This window comes from Drosophila subobscura, chromosome O (genome assembly GCF_008121235.1).
Source record: "Drosophila subobscura isolate 14011-0131.10 chromosome O, UCBerk_Dsub_1.0, whole genome shotgun sequence".
NCBI classification, from domain to species: Eukaryota; Metazoa; Arthropoda; class Insecta; order Diptera; family Drosophilidae; genus Drosophila; species Drosophila subobscura.
Window position 1 is genome coordinate 20,082,444 of NC_048533.1, and position 27,655 is coordinate 20,110,098.

General features: G+C 45.4%; 1 protein-coding gene and 1 long non-coding RNA gene across 2 annotated transcripts; both read right to left on the reverse strand.

Moving 5' to 3' along the window:
- Nucleotides 1-1,689: 1,689 nt before the first annotated feature.
- Nucleotides 1,690-26,475, reverse strand: LOC117898211. The gene is made up of 3 exons (XR_004649125.1): nt 26,199-26,475; nt 11,365-11,517; nt 1,690-2,599 (listed from the first exon to the last, which is right to left on the reverse strand). It is a non-coding gene; the product is annotated as an uncharacterized LOC117898211 (long non-coding RNA).
- On the reverse strand, nt 8,333-8,848 carry LOC117898210 (dynein light chain roadblock-type 1). Its single transcript, XM_034807434.1, has one exon. It carries the CDS (start codon nt 8,783-8,785, stop codon nt 8,480-8,482), a length of 306 nt encoding a protein of 101 aa, XP_034663325.1. The 5' UTR covers nt 8,786-8,848; the 3' UTR covers nt 8,333-8,479.
- Nucleotides 26,476-27,655: the final 1,180 nt, after the last annotated feature.

Consider the following 27,655-nt stretch of genomic DNA (forward strand, 5'->3'; position numbering starts at 1 on the left):
TCACTGGCATTGTTTGCTCCCGCACTGGCATTACGTGCCATCAATGGCTATCTGGCAAATGGCTTAATTAGAAAGTTTTCAAGTGCCTCCTGGGTTGTCGTCAGTCGAGACTCTGTCTGTCTCTCGTCTGTGTGTTTCTCCGCCTTCGCCCTTTAGAATGCCCTTTGCCGGTGTGGGTATGGGCCAGAGCTATTCCGCCAGAATAGTATTGCTGCCTCCTTGGCCCTGCATGCCTGTGGCCCTTGCCCGAGTGCAATCATCAGCGCCTTGCCTTGGCGTGTTTGTGTGCAAAGCAGTCATAAAAATTACAATAAACAATCATCATTTCGATCCGTTTACACCCACTTTGCACGTTTTCGCAAGCCCAGCTCGGCCGGGAAAAGTGAAAAAGGATTCCATTCGGCTTACTCCGGCTAATAACGGTACGTAGGCGGGACAGGTGGGCTAACCAGTTGGCTGTGGTTGGCCAACAAGTAGGCGAAAACCGTGAGCCACCACAAGTACTCAATTAGTCGCCTTCGCCCTTCGCACAGGACTCTCGGATGGTCGGTCGCAGGGAGAAGAACCGAGCGGAGCCGACGACAGCCACATGCAAATGCCCTGCCGATTGTTTGATGAATTGCGGCCAGAAGTCAAGGGTTCATTGGCAGGATTAGTAGGTAAGAGCCGCCGCCGCTGAGACGAATGTCTTCATTGTGTCCGACTGACCCACCACTGGCTCAGGCACTGGCACAGGCCCAGGCACTGGCCCTGGCACTGGCATCTCTTTTGTCTGCAGACAGGGCCCCGGTGTTTTGCATAAGCAGTTGGTTCCTCACTGGCCGGCGCTCGGAACTGCAATTGATTTCTGACCTCGTAATGAGCACCATGCCCGGCACCACTGAGCCACTTTGCGGTGGATTAAGTCATCAAGCTGGTGGGAAAAGGGTACGATTTTCGCCTGGCTATTGTTGGTGTGTGTTTGCGTTGGAGGTGGAAATAAGGTTGGGGAATCATGAAGAGAATTCCAAGTAATTTTTCACATAATAAAAATTGTACAAAAAAGCTCTTGGCGCTTTAAAAATATGGTTACCCAAACAACATAAAAAGAGATTACAAATTACTTTAGTTACCAATTAGCTTTAGCTAGAAAAAAATATCAGCAGATTATTTCAATAATTTACGATGATTGACACACTTCTACCTGGATTAGTGTCTTTGGTTTATTAATTGGGTGATAAAACAGAACCTGTTGCTGAGTTTGCTTCCCTTCCATGTGTCAGCCTTTGCACCCGTACCGGACCGCTACCAAATACCAAATGAAACCATTTAAATTGTCGTTAAATAGATTTTATTGGCTCGTAAAAAGAAAAGCTGGCAGTCGACAATTAAATGCTAAGCAGAACAAGATGGAACGGCATTTTAACAACAATATAAACAAATTGCGGTTAGTACCAAGCAGAGGCCAAGCATTTTATGGCCTTTTTACGACTTGACGCCACTTCCCCTCGAGCGGCAGAGACCGAAAATCACTCAGAACTGAGAACTGAGAACGGTAACGATCCAGCTCATCATCATCCGTTTGGCTCTGCGTGAGTTGGAGTCGGCTTGAGGTCCTGCCCGATCCTGAGTGTTTTGTGTGCCCAAGGGATGAGGACTTCACCGTTCACTCTGGTAATGCACTCACTCGCGCGCTCGCCCAGCCATGGCCAGAGCGAGAGTCTCCGGATTTTACGACTTTTTTACGATCTGTTAGTGTGACACGATGACAATCAATATAAAAGATATAAAAACCCAAGTTCCGTGACGTATGCCATAATTATTGTGATATCCCCTTGGCCCCCGTGCGCAGATACAAATGTATCTATCAGCTGCTGATGGGCCATAGACGTCATTACTTTTATGAGGTGCCTCGGATGTTGCCGCCGTTAGGTTGATGATGCTCCTGCTGCTGATGATGCTCGAGGAAATGGTGGTAAAATTTTATTCGAATGCATTTGCCTTGGCCCTTGTTTAGTGATTGCATATGGATGTGGACTCCCACATCTCTGGGAGTTTTATTGCATTTTAACGATTTGTTTTGACGTCGGATTTTGGCCAGCATCTGAAGGGAATCTCTCGGCAAGGTCGCAGCTCGTTGACACCCGGATTTACGCACTCTTCCGGGAAAGGGTTGGCGTATACGTAAGATTTCATTTAGATTTGGTTTATTTGCTGTTTCATCATCCACTCGCTGCTCGCATTTTTAAATGGAATCCTCTGCCGCTTCAGCGGAGCATCAGTTTTCAAGATGGAGGACACCGTCACTGCCGTCTCGGGGTTCTTCTTTCAACTGCTGCAACGCTTCAGTTGCAACACATGTGGGGTGTCTGGGCTGGGCTGTTCTCGTTCTTGTATGCATCTGAAGTGGTCTGCCCCATGTTCGTGTATCGTGAACGTGTGTATATGCGGTTACATTAAATCATCTGCTTGTAGTAAATCATGAGGAGCCAGCCCTGAGCATGAGCGGGTGCAACTGCAAGTACAGCACTGACATCTGTGGCAAGACGACTCATGTTGCATATGGCGTGCATGACCTGAAAATGAAGTCATCTACCGTCCAATGGGAAGTGTTAATGTGCTGCGGATTAGAAAGAAACAAAGGCAATAGTTTATTAAAATTATAATGGATGATATTATGAATAATTGGGGGACTTATCAGCCTTTTGGTTAAGCTACAAATATGATGTTAATGCCCAGCCCCTACTTTCCTGTTCGCCATTTCAATGCAGATACAGAAAACACAGGAACACAATTCCAGGCGCCTCTTACTGACAACTGCACATCGATAAATCTTCAGGGGAGAGAATATTTCGAAAATAAATCAAAATTCTCATATTTGGCAAGGCGACGGACGCTCGAGGATGAATGCGGCCCAAATCAGATGATGCCAAAGAGAAAGTTGTTGGCCTTTGTTTCCATGGGCATTGGCCATGCTGGTGGTTTTGTTATCAGAGGCTCGAGGGCGCGATCGTCGCAGCGTCCCGTACCTACAGAGGGCTACCATGCCGGAGAGATGCCACCACCGCAGAGTTGAGCAGAGAGAGCGGGGCGAGAGCAATTTTACAGGGGATTTACAATTCCAATTCCACCGTGTAACGAGGCAGCGTTCCCTACTCAGATCTCTGCGACTAAACATATTTTTATGATTTATTACCGGAGCGGCAATAATCGAGCTGGCAAACGGAGACAATACCAACGTATTTGTGCCGTGTCCTGCGAGTCCTCTTTTGGGATCGTTGTGGCTCTGGCGAGATGCGATAACAGGCCTCGGCTAGAAGTCAAAACAAATCTCCTAAGGTCAGCCGAAAAGTCTTCTCCCTGCTCCGTTCGCCTTGAGCGTTTTTTACTTTCTCGAGGACATGTTGAAAGGCAGCTTCATACTCCTGCCTGGCTGTGGCTGTTTTTTTTCCGCTTCCACTGCCATTTCCATTTCCATTTATGGCTGTTATTATTGAAGGCGACACAAATATTTTTTATGACACATTTTTATGATTTATGAATTGATTTGGTTTCCAGTCCGCACCGGACCCCTCAACGCCGATCGTCCCGTCTCGTTCGTTCTCTGTTTCGACCTTCGGGTCCTGCCAGGGCCCTGGCCGGAGCATATTGGTATTATGATCACCTCCGGCGGCCCAGCCCATAATTGTTCTCGTGAAATTGGGCGTTCTAATGTGACTTGTATAGAAATGGTCTGAGAATGCTAATAAGGCGGACAAGGAGTACTTGGAATCCGTCCTCTGGGCACTCGTAACAGAAATGCATCATTAGATCAGAGTAATGTAATAATTGGCATGGTAAATGGTAGCAAAAATCGGAGAAATAATAATATTAAATATGTAATTCAAATATTAAATTTCAGGGAACAATTTCGATGCTTTTTTCGGGCATTTCCAAGAGGAAAGTTTCTCCCAGTTAAAGTCGAAGTATCAAACCGATTTGTATCGTTTGAAAATCTCTCCTCGTTGAACCTCCTCGTAACTTGAAGCTATAATAAAAATCGAGCATTATTTAACCGAAAACCCGACATGTTGGCCATCTCTGGGCTGGCACTCTCCAGTGTTTACATTGGGAAAACAATTGAAATCATAACAATAAAATCAAATTCGAAATTTTTGAGTGTGGAGTGCATAGAGCGTGGAAGAGAGGAGAGCGGGCGGCGGCGGGCGGGCAACCAATGGGCAACCAGTTGCGTCAGAGACGAGGAGCCGTGGAGCAAAAGGGGCCCCGTGAGCTGCGATGTGAGAAAATGTCTTGAACAAGCCGAAATATATAAAGGTAAATGGGTGAAATGCTCAAGAAAATCAGCTCGACGAGCTGCACAGGCAGAGGAACGGCCAAGCCCCACAAGCAACATCGAGACCGCAAGACAGTGAAACGAACGAAATGGCCATAAACTTAAGCCAAACTGCTCCCTCAGAGAGGGAGGAGGGAGCAGTGGCAGGCCAGACTAAGACTCAGACCGAGACCGAGACCCATCCAACCAGTTCGACGAAGCGAACTCCGAACTTAATCGAAACATCAAGGGAGCATCAGCCAGGCAGAAGAAAGCCAGGAACAACAACCGCCACAAACTTATTAAAAACAACAAGTGCAACGTGCCCCCAGCGGGGGGAGGTTGGGCAGGGGAGTGGAGGGATTCGTGCTGCTTGTGCAGTGGCAGCACGTTCCCAACCAACTTGGTGGCCGTCCCCTGTCCGCACACTGCACTGAGTTGGCTGAAATATCAGTTATAGAGGGGAGATACGGAGGAGCGGAGAGGAGCAACAGAAAGCAGCAGAAGCAGCACTCAAAATGGGCACTTTCGGTCGCAATAACCACGACATTTACGATTATTTTACGGCCACTAAAAATCAAAAGTGTAATTTACGGAACCAAACCAAACTGAACCGAGACGAACAATGAGCCGGAGACAGGAACATCAACAGACGGACAGGAAAACAGGGACAGAAACAGAGACAGAGACGGAATCAGAACGCAGCTAAAACGGAGCGAGGAAACTGTGTGTTTGCATTGCTCTTGCAACAGCTTAGATGAGGCGCTTAAGGAGCTGCCTTGGGTGAGGAAAGATTCCATTGTCCAAGCAATAATACATACATATTTACTAGGTGCTACGAATACAAATATAATAAAGTAGATACTCATTTTTGACTCTCCTAAGATAAATGGCTTGATGTATTCTTCAAATGTTTTAGTGCTCCAAATAGTTGCAACTCAAAATGGTTTCAAAACCTTTATATGATTTTCACATTGGAAAGGTTCGTGAGTGCTGCGTGGTGGGTTGGAGGGGGCTGGAGGGAGAAAACCAGTTGATGTCGAACTGGATGCTCCGCCATGGCAGCGTTGCGTGTATTGCATTTGTGGACAGCGCCGGCAGCAAAATAAAAAGCAGAAACGCAACTCGAGTCGAGAGCCTTCTTCTTCGGGTTATCTCTCCGCACTTGCTGTCTGCTTGCGTGGAAAGACTTGGCCGGGCCTGGACTGGACTGGACAGCCTCACATATGCAGCCTGGACGCGTCGTCATCCACCTCCCACCTTCCACCTCACCTGACTGCGATTGGTGTCTTGGTGTTATGCTGCCTGCCGCGAAAGATGATTTTCATGTTTTTCCCCTTCGTCAGCCCTGTGTCGGGGGCTAGTCTTGCCCTTCCTGATCGGGCATTTCCCCTGGACAAGACGAAGGAGGCTGCAAGTCGGAGTCAGAGTCCTAACGATGCTCAAAGTAATTTTGTTGTCTTGGCCGCGCGTACTGACATCCTGATGTGATGCCTTGATTGCTCCGATTTTGAATGAATTGTTTGCGTTCCAACACCCGCACTTGGGTTTTATGCGCCATTCCCATTATCGTCTCTCTGGCAAGTCGGGGAAATTGAATCGAAGTCTCTGATTGGCAATATGCACAGCTGACCCCTCGCAAGTTGCTGGATGGTCGCCAATCAATGTGGTCAAATGATGGACGTGGCAGTAGGAAAATTCTTGTGTGTTTGTTAAACAAAGTCAGTGAATATATTTGGAAGCGTTTTATCAGAAAATGAATGTGTATTTATTAGTTGAGTAAAAATATAGCACAAGAATGCAATCAACGATTTAATTAGAAATTACATTGAACCGTTACAAGAAACTGTAAGTACTCATTGAAACAAATATTTCTAGATCTCAGAGATTGTAAACACCATACAGGCTCCTGTGACTTCACACTTTAACAAGTGAATTTTAAATTTTAAAAATATCCATCTCCAGCCCACAATTTTTGAAGCTGAAAAATTAACACAAAATCATGGATAATAATCGAATCAGTTTGACATGTTTGTAGACATTTGAATACATTCGAATGAATCGTTAAAATTGTATTTTTAACAGCAGTCCGTCTGCTAAATAACAGAGCTAAGGAGTTGCAGTGACTCTAAAACTGCAGATGAAGATGTACACACGGAGCAGAACAAGCAATAGATGTCGCCAGTGCACTACACCCCATCTGGCGTAAGAAAGCGGCAGTTTCGGCAGCTCGTTCGGCAACGAAGAAGAAGAAAATATATATTTATTTCTTTGTTTTATTTGTTACTTATTTATTTGTAATTATTTATTTAGTATATTTTTTTATTAATATTATTATACATTATTATTTTTTGTGCACAATGAAATTTCTAATTTTTGTTATACTTTTTCTTCCACTCCGGAAAGAACGTCTGCGCCGCTGCGTGGCAAAAGTGAAAATGGGCTTGGTTTTAGGGATGGATGTTATTTTACGTGTAGTCTGTGTGTATGTATGTGTATTTTCGAGCTCCCCGTCCAACAAGACTCGCTTGTTGTTATTTGTCGTCTCTTTTCCTCTTGTTCTCTCTTTGCCGACGCAAATGAATGCGCCGTGATGGCCTCGCACTGTTCAGACTAAAATATATTATAGTTATAATGAATTATAACTTCTGAACGAAACAATGCATTTTTATGAAACAAATTGGATCTAAGAGAAAATTCTTGAAAGCTGTTGTCTGCATGTGTGCATAGTACTCCACCATCTAGAACCGTCACAATACATTGTGAAAGGCGGACTTTGTAGACTAAGAAACCATCCAAATAAATATAATTACATTTTTTCTAGATCAGATATTATTATATTTGGATGGCGGTTCTCTTCGTTAAATTGTTCCCTTAAACTGTTTGTACATTTATTCATTTATTTATGAAGTTAAATATTAATTAAAATGAATAAAATGAGGCCAAAATATAATTCTCTATATTTATATAGGTAAAAGTACAAGTATACTCGAATTTAATGCGTACTTTTGGCCTTTCAGGTTTGCCGCACAACTCAATTGAATGCAGAGAATAGCAGATAGCAAATATCACGCGGCTGAGACCCTTGCAAAGGTGACAAGTCTATAAAGTATTGCATGAAAGCGAGTTGGGTCTGGACAGCCTTGACGGACTGAAGCTGAACCTCCATTGGAGAGCTGGGAAATCGTTTTATTCGAATTTAATTCAAAGTGTTTCTAATTTCCATGAGCATTCATAATTTCGCAGGAATCGGTTTGGTCTGGGGAGACGGGGCTTCGAGATGAAGTCGTCAGTGGGAATGGACCATGGAGTAATTTCATTTCACGCTGCCTGAAATGAAGTACGCAGTTCTGGGGTCGATTCCGACGCGGCACAATGGTGGAACGGGGCGAGCCGACAGATGAATTAAGTTTTTGTACAAATTTTGATATTTTTATATTTACCCTGCACCACAAAACGGTGCCAGACAATGGAAACTGCTTCAAGATAGCTGCGAGAATCACAAAGCGCACCCCAGGAGCGTCTCCCTCTCCGTCGCCGTCTCCGTCACTGTTTCGTGGTGATTATGGACTCGGGTAGAAAAAAAGGGCAGATAAGTTATTGTAACGATTGAGAGAGAAGCAACCCCTGCAAGGCTCCGTAAAAATAGGACAAGATACTCGTCGCACATCCACTGCCCGGAGGGTACGTCGTAAAAATGAGTTACGATTTCGGCCATTTTAAATTAAAATAGCAGGCAGCATCAATTGTGGCAGAGCGCAAGATGGAGGAAGCAAAAAAAGGTCAAAGGCCACATTTCCACCCCGAAAACCTATCGTCTAAACCTAAGGTCTTCTCTCTACAAAATGGTCATGTTGACAGAAGTAAATCTTTTGAATTATCGCATTAGAAAGCCGCATTCGCATTCTCACAGATACATTTCCTGCCCGATGAAGCCATGTCGTAAATAATGCAGCTCGGAACGTCGCCAGGGTATTATAAAGGATTTTCGGGTGGCCGTTTCCCGCACTGTTGACTTAAGCATTCTTCTGAATTTAGTTAGCAATTGAAAGGGTTCAGTTTCAGCTCATCGTTGCCCCATAAACAACTGAAGAACTCCTTGTATTATAATGTAGAGGGAACCACACACACAGAACAGTTGATAATAGAACAAACGCCGCCTCCAGTCGATCCCAATCCAGCTGGCTACTGCAGCACGGTTATGGTGAAGTCCTCCTCGGGGGCCACCAGATACTCGAACTTGCGCGTGGCGACACGCAGGAAGCACAGCTTGTTGGTGGGATCCAGGTCCCGGACGACACTCTGGCACGAGCTGACGAGTACCCCGTGCAAGTGCTTCACGATCGCCTGGGCCCCGGTGTTGTCGAACGAGGTCTCGGCCACGGAATTGGTCGTGTTGTCTGCCACCACGTAGCCCATTGTGTTCTCGCCCGTGATGCGCTCGATGGTGTCAGCGTTCTTACGGATAACATCCTCCAGAATGCGATTCATCCTGTCAGAAATTTATGTGAAAATTATTTGATTTTTGTATAATTTGTCTACTTGGAGAGCGGTGTAAAAGTGCTAGAAGTGTGTTGAATATGTTTCCAGCTGACATTTGCGGCAAAGTGTTCTATGTGTGCAGCATTTTTATAATTTCTAAACACAAAACACTTTATAATTCCCATATTTGTGCGTATGTACATACATATGTAATTATGTCACATTTATAATTAGTGCACGGACACACATCGCGTTGATTAAGTAAATGTTGGTTCGTGCTAGCATTGCAACAGATGGTGGAGGGATCGAATGAATTTAGCTTATCGGAATTCCGTATCGCATTATTCACTCTGCTTCCCCGCTGGGATGCCATTGAACCTGAACTCTACTTGTCTGCCCGCCTTGGGGTCAGCTCAAATGACTGGCCCCGCTGCCACTGCCACTGCCACTGCCGTTGGATGCCCCAGCTGCCTCAAGTTCAAGTGGTCGCGTGTCTGCCTGCTCTGCACTGCGCCCCCACTCGCACCCACCATCCCGCAGGCCGCATCATCAAGCCGTTTTCATTTAATTTTCATGCACATTTAATGGCGTCTGTTATTGACTTTTAACGAGATTTCCACTCCATCCAGCCGCCGGCGCGGACTCCATTGCCCCGATTCAATGTATTTTTAGGTATCCGCAGTGGTGCGGGTCCGAGTCCGAGTCCGTGTCCGGTACGGGTCCAGGCTCGGGCTGTATTCCTCATCAGAAGCTAATTGACTTTTTGACTTTGAACCGCTTTGTGTGCGCGGATCGTAACAGTTTCGTTCGCGGAAGGTCGTTGACACGGCCGAAGGCACAGGCAACTCCAACTAATTGCAACTGCGGTTTTAGCTCAAAGTCCCTATGCCAAAGGCTGCCATCAGCTGCCATAAATCAGCGTGGCATTAGAGCTGCAAATACTTGAGAGTGTTTAGTATTTAGTACAACACTCATATGCCTCTGCTCATCTGTATTCAGGGCTCCTCGGCCTCCTCCCAGCCCGACCAAGTGGTTGTCGGACATGCCGGCGAGTGCATTTCATATGCACTCCACTCCTGCCTCCTGCCTCCTGCCAGTCCCACTTTGGGTCGACCCAAAATGGCCACTTGAGCGCCCACAACGGCCATAAAACACTTTTGGACACGTTGTTGTGCCAACAACCAGCCCAACTTTGACTCTGCCCTGCTCTTTTCTCTTTTCTCTGCGTTGGTCAATAAAATGTGCATAAATTCCGATGCCATTCGACGTCCACCCGAAACTGGAAGTTGGCCTGCCAGAGGAGCCTGGCATTTAACGGGTTGCGCCCCAACGGGATTCCAGTACCAGAGTACAGTGGGACACTGCTGCTTATAGAGGATCTAGTTCTCTGTGTCTTAAATAAGAGAATTCTAAATGTAATGTTCGTTGTAGTTGGAAAAACATTGAGGGACTGTGTTCTATATACACGAATGGATGACTTTCACGATGCATTTTCCATTGTAAATATTTTTTAACTCTGCCTGCAGTCCGCTGCCAACCATGATTCATGGCCGCCAAATGCAAAACGACCGATTTGTATGCCCAGGAAAATGAATTGTGTCCAAGTTGGTGCTTTATGCCATTTCAAACTATGCAAAATTCGAGCTCGTAAATCGCCAGAGACCGGCCGTATCTCTGGCCCTGTCTCTGGCTCCCGCGCTGAGCCCGGGCGGGGATTAGGCGGCAAACGTTTATCCGAAGCCAAAGTACTGGCATTATGCCGGCGCCATAACTCATTTAATTAGATCGCAATCGGTGGGGGTAGGAGGCTCTGAGTAGGGCATAGCTCATCCACCAATGGACAGACTTTCAGTCCCATAATGCGAAGAGGTCGAAAGGTCGGTGTGGAAAGTATTGGCATCGAAACGGAGCAACAAAAACTAGATTACACGAAATAAAAAAATTCTTCTGTTAATTGGAAAAACCAGCACCCAAATGGCAGTTGAAATTAAAAAGCAAACTCACGCAGAGAAACAGAGAGAGAGAGAGAGATTCAGAGAGACAGACAGACCGAAGATAGAGAAGCAATTTCAGGCAACACTTTCCCTGTTTCTGGTTCTGTTGCGTTTACCGTTTGCAGAATATGCAAATGAGATTTTCGAGCATTTCAGGCCCAGGCCCAGGCCTGAGCCCAGGCCAGCGACTCGTGCGGGTCTACGTCTGGATCTGGGTTCGGTCAATGGCCAGCGGTCAGGGCTGGCTCCCGCTCCCGCTCTCGCTCTTGTCCGCTCTTCACCTACATTTGCCTGCAAGCGAAACTGGAACCGTGTCCGCATCTGATTTTTTGTGCTTTGTTTTGGGCCCTTTATTTGGGCGACTCTGCACACATGGCACAAATTGGCCTGGGGATGGTCGAGTGGCCTAAATACTCGTATCCGTATCCTTCGTGTCGTTCTACCCCACAGGCACACTGACCCACTTGCCAATCTCTGCTGCACCACAAATCATCAGCATCAGGGCTCGGGCAGGCTTCCCCGCTCTGATTAAAAGCCCGACTCCTGGCCCAGGCACTCACAAGGACTCATAAATAATACGATTCATGTGCTTACATGCAGTACAGATGTACAGACAGACTCGTACATATTCATGTGGAGACTCACCCAAAACGCGTGTGGAATTTTTAATACGCCCAAAATGGAAAGCACTTTTGTAGCATTATTCGAGACAGAGTTGAGTGCACAGGAAAATGTATTGTGTGTGTTCTGTAAATGTCAATAAAATGAACAGTGATGAGTTTGAGCTAAAGGCGGATTTTTAACTAGTAATTAATTACTCTGGAATTATGTTCTGTATCTGAATCATGCGTAAACCTAACTATTATCTGACTCATTCCTAATTTATTCTCTTTTGTATTTATTTGTGGTATCTTACACTTTAGTGTGTATTAATTTCATCTTTTTATAATGATGATTGTTGATCTGCCTACCAATTGGCAGATTTGTATGTTAATCGCAGTGTCGAGGCATTCCGAATGCGAAATGCATTGGGAGCAATAAAAACCGTGGAGATATTGCAGATCCCAATGCGTAATCCCATTGACAAATGGCATTATTTGTTTTTGCAATTTATGTTATGGTCTTCTAAATAACAACCAATTTAAGGTATTTATCTTTAAGAAGCGTAATTTCGAATGCAAATTCTGTGGCTAATTTATGGCAGCCGCGGACTGGCCTGGCTCGCAGCCGATCTGGTTTCGGCCAGTTGACAACTAATATTTGTGGCCAGACAATGCAAATTTTTATTAGCCATGAAGTCGGCCATTAATGCCATTTGGAACCATTCGAAATCACTGCTCCGCTGCTCGGCTACAAATTGTTAGAAGCTTCTCCGAATCAACAAATGAGTCGACTCCCAAATGAAAAGGTGCAAAAAGATCCGATTAAATAAATCCAGCTGAGCTAATTTTAATAACTTCATGATACCCGTTTCGCAGCAGAAAGAAACAACAACGCTCGCGAAATAATTTAAAAATGTATAAAACACAAACAAAACTTTGAGTATCGGGTTTCAGTTTGATGGCAATCTTAGAACTGGAAGTGAGGCGTTTGCCAAAACAAAGCGAATGGAATTCAATTCGTTTTTATTGGCCCGAAAGGTGGGAGATGCCAGACAACTTACATCGGAGCAACACAAAGGCCACAAGGGGAGAGGGGAGAGGCCCCGGCACCGGCACCCTCCCTCGCAAAGTCGAAATGGAAGGCGCATTCAAAAGATAAATTTCTTAATTTAAATTCAAAAGACCCAAGCGACTCGATGCGAGACTTGTCTGGTTTCCTCCCCCGAAGCGTGTAGCAACCGATTGGATTGGATTGGCTTTCATTTCCGTTACAAATGCTTTTCAATTTTGCCTCAGATGAACTGAAAAGAAACAGAAAGAAACAGAAACAGAGCCAGAGCCAGAACCAAAGAAACAGAAATTCAATTTTCAAACGCTTTATTTCGACAATGTTTTGATTTAGTCGCGTTCGATTTGAATATTTTACGAATGGCTTCGATTTGGATGTGGAATTGGAATTTGTTTCTGGATTCGGGCTTGGGCTGTGGCTGTGGCTGTTTCCATCTGGATGGGTATCCATTTTCTCGCTTTGTGTGTGTTTGTCTGTAACTATGAAATATTTATTATTTAAATTTCTCGACTGCGACTCGGGGCCCCTAAATCATGCGACAGGCTCATTCATGCACACACTCACTCCCAAAGCACTCGCACACTCGAATACATATTCGTAAGTTGTTGTTTTTTCGACGCATGATTTAGGTGCAGCCATAAATTCCATGTTAAGCTTTTTGGTATTTCATTTCGAGCTGTGGCTCTGGCCGAGTGCGGGATATGTTTTGGGATCTGGTTTGGGCTCCGGGTCCGGGGGCCAAGATAAACACTTGACAACGTGCTAAGGCCGGCAACAGCAACAGCAACGGCAACTGGCAGCGCGATAAGCGCATAAATAAAGTCCCCCCGTAATAAATTCAGCGTTACATTTGACGCCGCCATCGCATCTGTCTACCCACCACGAGAGCCGGAGCTCTGGGCTCTCCAGAGCGACAGCCATGACTCTGCACATCCACTTCTGACCTCTCGACTCGTACAGTCAACACCAAGCCACTAATTTAGCTGAAGAGCGCCACAAAGAGCCAAAAGCTTAGTCAACAGTGGACAGAGTGTTTGTAGACACAAAAGTTGAAGATGTCCTCCAAATTTTAGAACATTTGTGTTTAAAAGTCTTTTAATAAATTGATAATTGAAAATCTTGCAGTACTCCGGTAGGTGGTCCTATCCCATACGGTAAGGGTTCTGCCAGCTGGTCAGCGCTGAACATCTCATAATTGCCTGGGCCAGCGCATCCTCATCCTTAACCCACACAGAAACTATATGAATACGACATCTGTGACGTTGAAGAAGAGGAGCGGAAAAGGACATGGGCGGAAGGGATAAAAATCATGCAGCAAGCAATTCACGGCAATCAAGCAGCGCGGAATGCGAGTGCAACCTAAAAGGTTTGTAAAAGGATCCGGATCCAGGCCGGAGGGCGCAGTGTGAGGGTGTAAAGTCCATTAAAAGGACATTCCACGTAACCGATCCGTGGCAGCGACTGACTGCAGGCAGCGCCACATGAGTCCATTGGCTGGACGAGGACCGGACAGAACCAGGACGTGCCGTGCCACAGAGGACTCTCGGACCACTGCAGCAGGCACTCTGTTTGTTTTGTTTGTGACGTTTTCATATTTCCCGTTTTTGTTTTTTGTTGTTTCCTTTTTCATTTCAGCAAATTGAAAATTGTGTGAGCGTCCACCTCGGATACGGATGCAAGAGACTCCGAGTGCGATCCGACAGCATTGCGTGGCAATTACATGAGCCTGGGCCGGTCATAAATTTCATCCTTTCACGCGGCAGCCGAAAGGAGTAGGGCCCCTGGGCCAGGCGGGGGGTCTGGCCCTGCCACTGCCGCTTCGAGGTGGCCAGAGTGGCGTGTGGCGCGGGGCCCGAGACATGCGGCATGTTTCAGGGTAAGTAGATGGCGATGGCGATGGCCACATTTCATGTCGTGTTTACACTCACTTCCCGATCGCTCCTACAGAAAGCAAGGGGGCAAGGATATTAAAAAACTGCAATTAACTCGGCCCATTCTGCGCGCCATAATTGGCCAGGGCTCGATGCCTCTTGCGACAGTCTCGGCCTCGACTTATTTATATTATTAAGTTTCTTTTTTTATAATTTATCAATTTACTCTTTCCTGCACTCGACCACTCGCAATTATTTGGGACGCTCAGGGAAACCCGTAATAAAAGTCAAGCGCATGAAAATATTAATTTTAAAGCATTCATTTCTGATATCTGAGCACTCATATGGGCGTATCTCTCTCTGTGCTTGTGCCTTAGTCTTAGATACTCCAATGCCTTAGGTCGTGTATTTCCCAAACATTTCATAAAGCTAATTTACAAATCCAATTGAAGTGTTTCCTCACCGGAGAAGGGCCACCCAAGAAGCAAATGGAACAGAACGCACCCGTATTTCAGTTCTTTGAGCCAATTATAGTCAATATGCGAGTTGATGGGTGGGTGGGGGGACTTCACGGCTATTTCCAATTCTGAATTCGCCAATTAAATGTTTATCTCTGCCTAATTACCGGCGCAACGCCGACGCCTTCGGCCTATGTACGGCCATAAGAAAGCCAACAAACAGCCGACGCCGTCGGCCTGGCCGGGCCGGGCCGCTGGGGCATTATTCAATTAAAAGTGGTTGTTGCTGCTGTTCGTTTTTGGCACGCACTAAACCCCATAAAAGTCATAAAGACCCGCATAAAAACCATAAAATGAAAATGAAAAGAATCTTAAAAAGCGGCAAGGCAGAGCACAGCAGAGCAACAAGACACTCGTAGACCGGATAAGGAGCAGAAGAAGGGAGCAGAGGGAGCGAACACGGAATGAACAACAACAGAAAAGGGGGGGAAGAGGGTGCGAGGGTGTGGGTGTGGGAAACTGGAAACAAACAAGTTTGAGGTTATATCAAGGTGTTCCTAGGCCTCAGAGCCCCAATGTTGTGATTGATAACGGCACAGGGAAATCGACTCGTTGGCCTTCCTCAGCCCTGCACAGCTGCAGGCCAGGCACCAAGCCAAGACGGAATGAACTCTCAGCGCTTTTCCACTCAAAGGAAAACCGAGTGGAAAAGGCAGGAGAATGAACGTGGCCGCGGAAAACTGGTTCGATGCTCTGCCTGTTGCCGACGCAACGCCTGCTCTTGTGTGCTCTGCGCTGCTCTTTTTAGCTCCACTCTGCCTTGCTCCCTCTGCTTATTTCAATCAGTGCCGGAGCACAATGATTTTTATTTTTATGCGCAACGTAACGATCTCGTTTCCACTTACTTAAATCTACATTTTTACTGCCTGGCACATTTTATGTCCCATTCTAGCAGCCGTGCGAATACGGAGGATGCGCGCGCTTTCTGGCGCTCTCTCCCGCCTTCCTTTGCCTGCTTGGGAGAGGAGAGCAGGAGAGCAGGAGAGCGAAGCTCTCCCGAAATGCCTTACCAGAGAGCGAAGAAATCGAATATACATAGTTCTGGTGGAGCAGTTGGGCAGTCAAGTGGTCAATGACTGATTAAATCAATACTAATTAGTCCCAGCAAACATCACGGGCAAACAAAGAGGTGAAAGAGAGAGTGGATAAGGTGAGAGTGCGCTCTCTTCTCTTCTGGCAATTGAGTCACATTCAGTCGCACTTAAAATGGCCATAAGCGACGACAGTTATGGCGTCGGCGCGGGGTAGTGCGGCGCGGCGTGGAGCTGCAGAGCCGCAGAGCCGAGAGCGTGAGAAAAACGATTCTCACGAACGAGAATTGAATCCGAAAGAGCAAGAAGAGCGGTGGTGTACGAGTATGTGTATCGATTATGCTCAACGGGCGATTTACTTGTTTAATGCGAGAGAACACGTGGCTGCGGCCGAGCCAGCAGTAGAGTGAGTGAGCGAGCGAGCGAGCGAGAGGGCAACATGAGCAGCACGCCCTGTCCCGTTCTCGCTGCATGGGGCTCGCGCAGCCATCATGGTTGGCCAGCATGTCGCACATGTTGTCTCGCTCTCGACCGCGCCGCATGGCCGTTTTCCCACAGTTGCTTTTGAGTTATCGGCACTTTGGCTTGCCTGTTATGGCTTCCGTGTGCGCTGCGCTGCCATCGCAGCGTCGCTGTGGATGGGCGTGGCCTAACGCTATGCTAGCGCAGTAGCATTTCGCACTGGGGTTTTATGTTCGTTTTATGGCTCATTTTGGGCGTCCGTCCGACGAGGCAGCAACAGCACCAGAAAGAGAAACAGAAACTGAGAGCTGAGCTGCCTCGCTGCTGCTTTGACATTTGCCGTCGCTTGGCGGCGTTGGAATTGTTTGTTTGGATAATTATTTGGATTGTTATTAGATTGTTGCAGCAACTATAAAAAGGCCATAAAGAATACTTTTATTTCGCCTTAAATGATTTTTAGTGGCCATTTGCCTTCGCCTTCGCCTGGCGGCGCCCGCTCCTTGCGGTGACAAATTGCCCCAAAAGATTATGCGTCTAATCACCGTCTTGACGAGGGGCGGCTTCGCCTTGACTTTGACCCCGCCGCCCATCAAAACCAAAGTGGCACAGTCTAGAAAGTGTTTTTCGGGTGCCTCTTGAATCAAATGTCAATTTGAGTGCGTATGAATGACATTGGGGATCGTTAAAATTGGGGTTTTGTCTTGCTTCATTCGTATTCTTGATTATTCGTGATTATTCGTATGGATTTTGCTGATTTTTAAAGTCAATTAATGTAGAAGTTTCCAATTACATTTTACATTTCTTTACATCCATTTATTTTCGAAATACGCTTGTAAAGTCATGTTCATAAGCTGAACATTAACCTCTTCATATTTTTATATGAACAATAAAGCGTTTTAATGGTGAAAAAAACAACTTTTTGTATTGTACAAACACACCATTTTGGAGTATGAATTGCAGTTATTTTGATAACGGGCTGATATTCCCATGTGACATTTTTGGATAAAAATGACTGAGAATTTGAGTCTTATAACTTATTTATGGATTGTATTGGGTGATAATAAGTATTGCTATAATATTAAATTCCCTGTAAAAAGTTTTCCTAAAGCACGCATTAATTAAAAAAAAGTTATTTGAAGTTAATAAGTAATATCCACCGCTTGAAAACAGAAAAAGAAAGTATTTTTAAATTAAATGCACTATTTTACAGTGTTTAGCTAATTATGTACATATGTACATATACAGACATTGTACGAGTACAAATTTACATACACAAGTACCTATAATTTATCATTGAACTTCATTTTCGAATGAAGTATAATTTCAAAAAAGGTTCCCAATGGTACAGCTAAAATACCATTAGCATTCGAAATTGTTTATTTATTTAATTTTCATACAGAAAACATAATTCTTGTGGAATTGGAATAGCAAAGCCCAGCAGAGAAAATAAGTCAGATGGAGAAAAAACATTTTAACGAAACTGTCACGACTGGGACGTGAGTTCCGTGATTGGATTGCCCAATAAATGTTTATCGAACGTCGAACAAATGCGTATCTATCCCATGAATGTTTTCTGTGTGTGTTTTGGGAGTTCTTTTTTGTAAAGAAAACATTTCGGTGCCAGTTTGGGGCTGGTGCGGCCACGGGGCCCCAGCTGGCGGGAAAGCAAACAAAAGACACGTTCCCAACAGACAATAATGAACAGAAGCCGAAATGGCTGCCGGCAAGATACTCGTATTTTTATGAAATTAATATTGAGTGCTGAGTGCCCGATCCAGCTGAGTCCAAAATGGGTAATTAAAATAATAAAAGCATTTTTCGGCTCTGCCATGCACTCGGAATCTTAATTAAAAAGTCGCATTGGCCGAACTCGTATTATAAATTCCGCAGTGCGACACTCTGAATGGCCGCTGGGAATGTTTTCGTAAACAAATATTGTATTAAGACCATTTTCCTCCGGGGAAATGCGTTTTTAAGTAGCCGCCTGCTCAGTCCCACTCCCACTTTCGCTCCCACTTCCAAAAGCGATTCTATAAATTCCGTCTGCAGCGCATCTCATTCATTTTAATTGACTCGGTCTGTTTGACTAATTTTGGAATTCATCTCAGAGTTCGTCTCCCTCTCGGCTCTCTGTGCCGCTCGCTTTGCTCCCTACCAAGTCGCAAGTCCATCATCGCCGTGCTCCCTTGCTCGCCGCCTCCTCCTGCAGCTGCTCTTGGCCATTTCCTCTGCACTCCATGCACTCCGCTCCCCTTTCTCTTCTATTACGCTCGCTTATGAATGTGTCTGTGGATATTTATGAGCATTTTCCAATGTTTTCCCTCTTGTCTATTCCTTTTTTGTTGCCTGTTCTTTGAAAATGTGCGACTTGTCATTCACCAGCAGCAGCAGCATTTCTCCCTGTCCACCTCCACCCTCTCGACTGACGGGTCAGGCATCCCGTTGTCGTTCCATGAGTCGTCCGCCCCTTCCACTGCCTCGTTGCTTAATTATCTGCTTTCCCAATGTCATTTTTTATGTTGCACCTTTTGATTTGTATCGCCGTGCGATGACGTTTTTTCCGTTTCTCGTTTCGTTTTTGGCCATACCTGTGTTCTTTATTGCCTTTCTTTCTTTTTACGAACTGCCATTTACCTTTACCCAACAGTTGTCGCTCTGCTGGCCGCATTTTTTGCCGCTTCAAGGTCGTCGGATGAACGAATACCACGGGTAGACCTGTGTTTATGTCACCCAAGTGAAGTGTCCGAAGTGTACTCTTACAGAGGCTCATAGAAATATTTAAGAATAAATCTAGACTCCATCTTTGTTATATCTGAATCCCATTGCAACTTATCGTTTTTATTCGCTTTGTGCTCAAGTGCATTTTAAAGAGAAAACAACAGTAACAAATTATATTCATTTCACATGGGCATCCTGTATATGCCTCTTCCCGGAGGCCATCTACTTTCATCAATTACGGCGAGAAAGAGTCGAGGCGAGGCGGGCAGGGCAGAACCGAGATGGGCAGAGCTGGGCCGTGCAGCTGCCTGGCGGCCAAATTATCCGAACGCCATTAAAGTCATTAAAGCCATTATTCGAAGAGTAAAGCGTTTAAGTGAAAATACATCTTCCCGATGTGGCTGCGATGTGCTGGAATAAGATGAAATGGGTTCGGATGGGTTGACCACCAGCGACAAACGCACACACAAGTGAGTGTCCTGCCCCCCGTTTCTTCTGGTCTGAAAGCGGCTGCTACGATCTGTTATTACGAAAGTTTCGCACAAGCTTCGAGTTGCTTTCGAGTTTGAGGATTTTGAGGAAACTTGTACAGTTTTTTTAATGCATACTCACGCGGCCAAGAGCCAGCGAGATCGGAGACCACACACATATAATTTGGACAATTCTGGTAATCAGCGCGGGCATTTGCTTAAATGGAATTATCGATCAATAACCCATCGGCGCACTGAGAAAAACGAATTACTTAGAAGAGAGTTTTTAGAATTATAAGAATTTACAATTTCAGCAATTTCAATGACAAATATAACTAATTTAATTAAAATAGACTAAATATTTGAACTATGCAACAGCCAATTAAAGATTGAAGGCCAAAGTCTATCAACGCAATTCGGATTCTTTACAGGTACGAAAACTTAAAAATTAGCCTCTGGCAGGATATTTAAAACAATTATTTAATATTTAATGCAACCACAAAGACTGAATGTATTAAAATATTATTTCCTGACCATTTGAAACCTCCCTCTTCTTGAAGTGTATCCGATGTTGCTGCGGTTGCAGTTGCATGCACCATCGATAATGGCTGACCACGTACTCTGGTCGTTCCCCTGGTCTTTCCCCTCCCACTCTGATTGTAATATAATCCATTTGACTAAAAAGAAACCATTCTCCCCGGTGCCGTCGAATGGAAGGAAGCTGCTGCTGCTGCTGCTGCTGCTGCTGCTGCTGCTGCTGCTGCTGCTGCTGGAGCCTACCTGACCGGACACCGAGTGTCAGGTGTTCGTTCGTGTTAAAATGCCAACTAATTTCAGTGTTTTGGGCCGATCGATTCAGGTCGAGCATGTAATCAATGGGGGCCAGCGCAGAGTGCGCCCGTTTTTCGGGCGCATAATGAAAACAAACCCATTATGCTCTCATACTTAATACTTAATACAAGTTTTTAAGCACAAAATGTTGTCGCAGGAAATGGCTCCTGCAGGGGCATGGGCAGGGGTCGACGGCGAGGGCTGGGCGTGGTCAGCGTTTTGTTCTTATCGAGCTGGGCCATCTGAAGTCAGCCAAGTTTGCACACGTTCCTGGCTCTTTGCCTTTTGCTCTGGCTCAGGCCCCGGCTGCTTAGTCAGCGCAACGAATGTCAACGAATTTTATTTGTTGCTGTTGCTGTCATTGTTGTTGCTGTTCGCACGGTGAATGTGGGTGGAAATGTCCGTATGCATGTGCGAGCTGACTAAATTATGATACACGGCCATGATAAAGTGCCAACAAACGTCACCAGTCTCGCAACGACTCGCAATTGCCATGCCATGCCATGGTTGTATGTCTGTCTCTATGGCTGCTGGCGGACACTCAGAGTTGAACGCCTCCACAGTGCTGCGATCTGGCACTGGCCCCTGCGACTGAGCTGCCAGGAACTAGATCCCAACTCCGACGGACAAGAGGACGTGAGTGGCCAGTTCTGCACTCAAGCAAACGACTCTGATGGCGTCAGTCGATACTGGCAATATTTTATAATGATTAACAACAAGTTTGGTTGGTGGCAATGGCGACACCTTTTGCTTAATGGACATCTCATGGTATTCGATAAACTAATTTGAATTTGTATTAATCGAATCTGCATACGTCTTTTTGGTTTCGATCAGCGTTAGCTAATTGAAAAATAAATAATGTAAATAGCTGGTATCTCTGAAAAGCATAAGGTCCGGTGAATTGTACATCTATTAAACACGACAACAGTTTGTAATAGATGCATTAATGCTGCTTTAATTTATCATGGATTGATCTATAGTTCATGTCTGATTTTATTTTTGTTTAACTCCACCCAAACATTTCGTTATTACCAAATTGATAAACTAGCCATTCGACGCGGCTAAGTGTTGTCTATGGGCCATCAAAGCTGTCTGCTGAGTCAAAGCTCAGCTAGCTTCTGCCCCCCAAGCTGGGAATTATGAAATATTGCGTATACGCCCACGACGCCAGGCAGTAAATAACACAGATAACTTTGTAAAAACTTTTTTGGGGTCGGCACTGCTTTTATCTTTTTCTTATAAGTTTGTGTAGGGCACACAAATACAAACAGAAGAACAAACAAACAAAGAAAGAAATGCGAGAGAGCTTCAGCCCAGACAGCTCCGCTCCCTTCGCCATCTAAAAACTGAAGTCAATGTAGGGGCAGAGGCAGGGGCAGGGGGCATTCGTCTAATAAATAAATTGACAGTAAATTTTAAATTATCTTTTGAAATTGGAATTGCAGCACATTACTTAAGCTCCCATAAATACTCGTAAACAATATAAACGAGAAGGGACGTGTGAGACGCTTCTTACGCGTCACAACTTTTATACCCGGCACTCAGTACTACATCTGCACTTTAGCGGTTATTTGTCCAATTTTACATTTTTTCTTCATCTGTCATCTACATCAACAACACTACTCACGCCAACACGCTCCTTTAGCTCGCCACCCTCCCCTATAGACACACACTGCAGAGTCGCGGCAGAGTCAGCGGCAGAGGAAGCGGCAGAGGCAGCGGCAGAGGCAGAGGCAGTGACGTGTCAGGGGCCAGGCCATAAACAGCGCGAAGCAGATTGTGAATGCTGCGGGACGGGGTGGGTTTGGCTACTGCAAATTAATTTCTTCATTGTGGCTATAATAATGATCCAATCGTATCCCAATTTGGTGATCTGATAGATATGGTCATTCCCTACGGAATGGCGTTTTTAGTTTTCTGCTATCTTCAAAATTGTAGATTTGGGAGGTTTTCGCCCTTTTTGCGGAGGCGGAAGGGGGGCGTGGCTCATTTTTGAAATACACTTGTAACAGTGTGAGCATACAGAAGTCTGGATGCAAAATTTTGTGGCTCTAGCTCTTATAGTCTCTGAGTACTAGGCGCTCATCAGGACGGACAGACGGACAGACGGACAGACGGACAGACGGACAGACGGACAGACAGACAGACAGACAGAGACTCGGCTATTGATGCTGATCAAGAATATATATACTTTATGGGGTCGGAAACGTTTCCTTCTGTGCGTTACATACAACCGTTATGTGCACAAATACAATATACCCTATTTACTCTTCGAGTACCGGGTATAAAAATTGAGTAAGTCTGCGGCAACCAATAACGGTGGAGCAGAAACAGAGAGAAATAAATAAGAGCCACAGCAACAGCAACAGCAACGGGCAGAATAAAGGCCAAATAAAGAGAAACATTAACGACCAATTCAATGGGCCCATTAAATTGGACGCGTCGAGCCGCCGTCTGGCCGGGAACGGGATTGGGATCGGGACAGGAGCAGGAGCAGAGTAGCTAAAAAAGAGAACTGAGAGTTGGAATCGAAATCGAAATCGCAGGCAGGGGGTCTCCAGAAGTAGAAGACGGAGACATCACGATCACGGATCAGTCTTCGTTCTCTTTGCTCTTTTGCATATCATTTGGAACGAATATTTATAATTTCATTGAGTGGTTCCAGCGGTCTGCTTGTCGGTTCGTTTCATTATTGAAATTAAGCAATTTGGCGTAATTTAACAACACTTTCGATGCATAAGTTTGGACTCGCCGCTGCCATTTCAATGATAACAATGAGCCATGAGCCAGACAGCAGCAACGACTGGGTCTGGGGATCGCAATGGAAATGGGAATCCCAATCGGAGTGGCAGTGGGGCAGGGGCAGTCGCTATGCGTCGACTGACCATAGTCACGTCATTACTTCAATTGTTCGCTGTTCATTGTCCGCCGCTCGCAGTTCTCTGTTGTCTGGGCTCTGATGTCTGATGTCTGCTCCCTGGGCCTGGTTATCAACACGTCTTCGAGTGAGTTAATAATGGATACCGGGCACGATATGGACAAAGGTATGAAGGGGCTTACCCTTTGTAGACGCTCGATAATTAGTTTCTTTGTGGAACCTTTAGATCTTTATCAGGTCAAGAATCATTAAGATCTAAATGCAAATAAATTCTCCAAAGATGATGCAAAATATTCCATTGGTACACTGTTGACTGTGTTGATCTTAGCGCTCCCCAACTATGTCTCGTTGTAAGGTTTTTTATTCAAAGCTTTCCCCCTAAACCCACTCAATTATAGACTATTTCCCAGAGTCCAGAGCCCAACTGCGACAGGGGCCAATTACCCGGCATATGCTTCGTCCGCCTCCGTAGATTGATTGTCCTTTTATGGCCCGATGGTGAGCAGACATAATTATCCTTATCAAATCAGAACGAACCCAATCGCTCACACAATCCGTACAGACAACAGGCGAAGGACACGTATGCCTCCCAAATACTTGCGGTGGCTCCTTGGGCGCCACTCTTGTTTATAGCCCTTTTACGGCTCTTTCAAGTGGCTGCGGGAATATGGTGGATTTTACGATGCTGCACTTGAACCACATCCGATGCGAGCTGGAACAGCAAACCGGTGTCGTGGTCCACAAGACACTTGTCTGACTTGTCGGGCTGGCGGAACTCGTCCTGGTGGCATTTCAACACGTCGTAAAATCATCTGCCCGGCTGTTAGTGCTGCTTTTACGATCTATAAAACGCACATAAATCGCCGGGGTGCTGATAGGCCGGAGGGAGGTCCGCCCTGCACTGCGCTGCACTTTCGCTTTCAAATCTACTTGATGATGGCGTTTAATTGTCGAGCAGTCCATGTCTCTGTGTCCATGTCCGTGTCCGTAACCCTGCGATGTGCGGAGTCATAAAAACCTGAGCGTGTGCCCCAGCTCCTGTGCAAGCCAGACAGAGAGAGAGAGAGAGGTAGAGGCGAGAACAAGACAGAAGGAGCCATCAAACAAATCGACGGCAGTGTTTTGTTTACGGCATTTGTCGAGTAGTAAAAATGTCGTAAACGAAATTGTTATGAATTGCCGCAAATTAAATAAACATCAAATGCCAAACGCTTCTGCTTCGTCCATGGAGTGGCAGCTCTGGCTTATCTGTGGGGTTTAATGTCTGGCTGCTCATTGAATTTTTATGTCTGGCACGGCACTGATTTCGTTGCAAATCTTGTTTAAAATGTCGTTAGGCAATCGAATATGATTTACGGTCTTAGAGGTGACTCTTAGCCTCGTGGAAATGGAAGTCGCTTGTGGTAGTCAGAGTTTTCTGGGAGGATAAATATGGGGTTTGTGGTTGGGGCCCGAGGCTCAGCAGACACACGATATCCGCACCAAAACTGGCCTGGCCAACAAAGAAAATGCTTTTCGTATCGCTCGCTCCTCTTACCTGCGGAGCACGAAAATGTGACCCCAAAATAAAAACTACAAAAATAGCGGGGGAAAATCTGGCTGCAATCGCAGATGGAGATAAAGGGTACGAGAAGAAGCCATAAAGGAGACAAACAACAAGCAGGCCAAACAGCCAACGGACTCGACACGAAGCCAAAAGGCCAAGCTCCGGCTCAGCTCGGCGCAAGCTCACGCTGCACTGTGGAAAGGATCATGCAATTAGTTGTTAAAAACACAGTGCTATTTTGCTATTTCAATCAGAGTATGCAGTGCCCATGTTTATAGAATATTTAAAAACTTAAATTGCATGCAAATAAGTGCACAAATTCGTTATAAAATTCCCTATTGGATCCTCAAATATATTTTTCTTTTACAATTTTCTCGTGCACATCCCACAGTGCAGCAGAGTTGGAGCTGGGGTGCTTACATCTTGGCATTTTCTACCTAAGGAACGGCTCGGGCTCGGGTCTGCTATCGGCGGCCAGGCCAGGCCAGGCCAAGCCTTTAAAGTGGCCAGAACCCTGTTCTGCATTCTAGCATAGCAATGACCGCAGCAGACGCGGGACTGGGTTGGGGCTGGGATTGTGATAGTGTTGGTCGTTTGCTCGCCACCAAACAAATGGAAAAAACAACAAGCAAACAACAAAAACACAAAAGAAATGTCTTCGGGAAGAGCAGCAGCAGCAGCGGCAGCAGCAGAGCAGCAAGAGGGTTCCATAATGGCTGCGACATTCATCCGCATTCGTATCTGAGTGAGTGCATCTGTATGGGTATCTGTGTATCTGCGCATCTGTGTGGGACGGCAAGTCGCAAGATTTAAGATTGTCAACCATGTTGTTTATTGCTCTCTCAAGATTTGTCGCTGCCCGGCCCGATCTTGTGGCTGTACCTGGAGCTGCTTTCGGAGGTGGAGGCTGTCCGACTGCTTTGTCGCTTATTCCGCGGAATTACTCAAAACGCTGAGAAAATAAAAGAGGGAAGATACAGACCGCCGGCCCAAAACGTTGCTCTTGTGAGATGCGCACGCATGCCTTGTCTGTGATTTATTTTAGCCATTTTCCCTTTTTTGCTGCACGTTTTTTGTTCTTCTCTGCGCTGGTATCGCATTTTAAAAAGGCTGTGAGAACACTTAAAAGCTTCCCTTGAAGCTCAACTATTTACTAATACCAAGGTCTATCCTCGTTCGTAAACTAGAATATTATTTAGTTGAATTAAAGTCCGTTGAAAAAAGGGTTTCTGCAAACAGATTTTGAAACTACTATGCGTCCTTCCGTGGTTCGAATTTGTATAAGGATTTCATTGTATTCAAATAAAATGTTGAGCAGTTTTATAGTAGTTGGACTAGCTGCCACTTTTAATCTCAATAAGTTGACGTTAGGCTTTACAATTTAAGAATTCGGTGAGTGGCATACGAATGAACGTGAGGACTGGTAACTTACCATCAACTAGAAGATGTGTATGTAGTTCCATGCAGCCAATTATGTTATATAGATTGTTTCTTGTTGTAGTAAGTATTCCCCTTTATGAACTATTTCAAACACGACAGAAACACATGGATACCGTATTGACCCGCAGGACGCTCTCAAACTCAACACTTTTTCATGTGCAACCCGTCGGAGCATATGCCATTTATGGCACAACATATTGAACTCATTTTGTTTCGAAAAAAATCGTTGTTTACGCTGCGTTTTTTAGTCGATCCGCCACGTCCACGCAGCCGGGACCAGGAACTCAAACTGAGTGTTGCCAAAACAGCAGCCGCCGATTCCGATTCGGAATCCCTACACTGATCCCTGGCTGCTGGACCGCATGCAAAAGGGTCACAGATGTGTACACGGACTCGGACATGGCTATAAATCATAAATTTCCAAAGGTTGCAGCTAAAAAACCAAATCCAAAACGGTTCGCCGCGCAACGGGCACACACTTTTTGCTGCCCTGCCTGATCGCCATAAAAAATGTGCAAAGCGGCCTTTTCCGCTTAAAAATTCGCACCAAGGTCAAGATCGCTGGCGGCCATTAAAAAGGTGCGTTGTGTCGGGGCAGAGGCAGCGGTAGAGATCTCTCATTAGCTGCAGCACTTGTGTCTTTTTAATGAAGAACCTGCCTGGGCCTGCGCCTGGGCCTTGACCTTGGCGAGCGTTTTTTAATGGTACCGACAAGCAATTATGATTGTTTTTTGTTTGCTTCCAGAAATCATAATTTTTGACACCGTGCAAAATGACACAACCTGCCTAATAATTGTTGAGGGAAAGTTTGCTTTTTACCTTGAGGAACCCTCAAGGTTCCTTCATCGCACTCCATTTGATGTTGAGCGTCGAATATCCATTGCCCATTCGTTCCATGTCTCCTCCACGTCTTCTCTGAAGCTACTCTCCCTCAGCTCCAGCTCCTACCAGACCCGATCCAGACTCTCGATGCACTTGGCAGCAGGCGTTGCATGGACATGCAAATTTACATGGACATGAAAACATTCACGCAATTAACTTTATTTTATGTACTCGCATGCGCAGTGGTCAGGGAAAGAACAGCTGGGGCTCTTCATTTTCCTGCGTTATTTAATGAAAGAGAAAAAAAAGAAGATATTTCTGAATATTAATACTCCTCGCCAGGTAATGAATCGTTCAATAATCTGACTCTGAGTATTAAACTAATTTTAAACATTAAATTGGGACTTCCATTTGGCAAGTGTTGGTAATAAAATCGCGCTTTAAAATATTGATGTATGCTAAACCGAAAAGTGATGCTTAAATTCCCATCACGCACATTGAGCCCTGCCATATTTTGACGTGTGGCATTAACTTTAATGGGGAGTCCTATCCGCGCGGCATATAATTTGAAAATTGGTTTTTTCCACACTGGAGTCGCGTTATTAGCCTATCCATATCATAATTAAT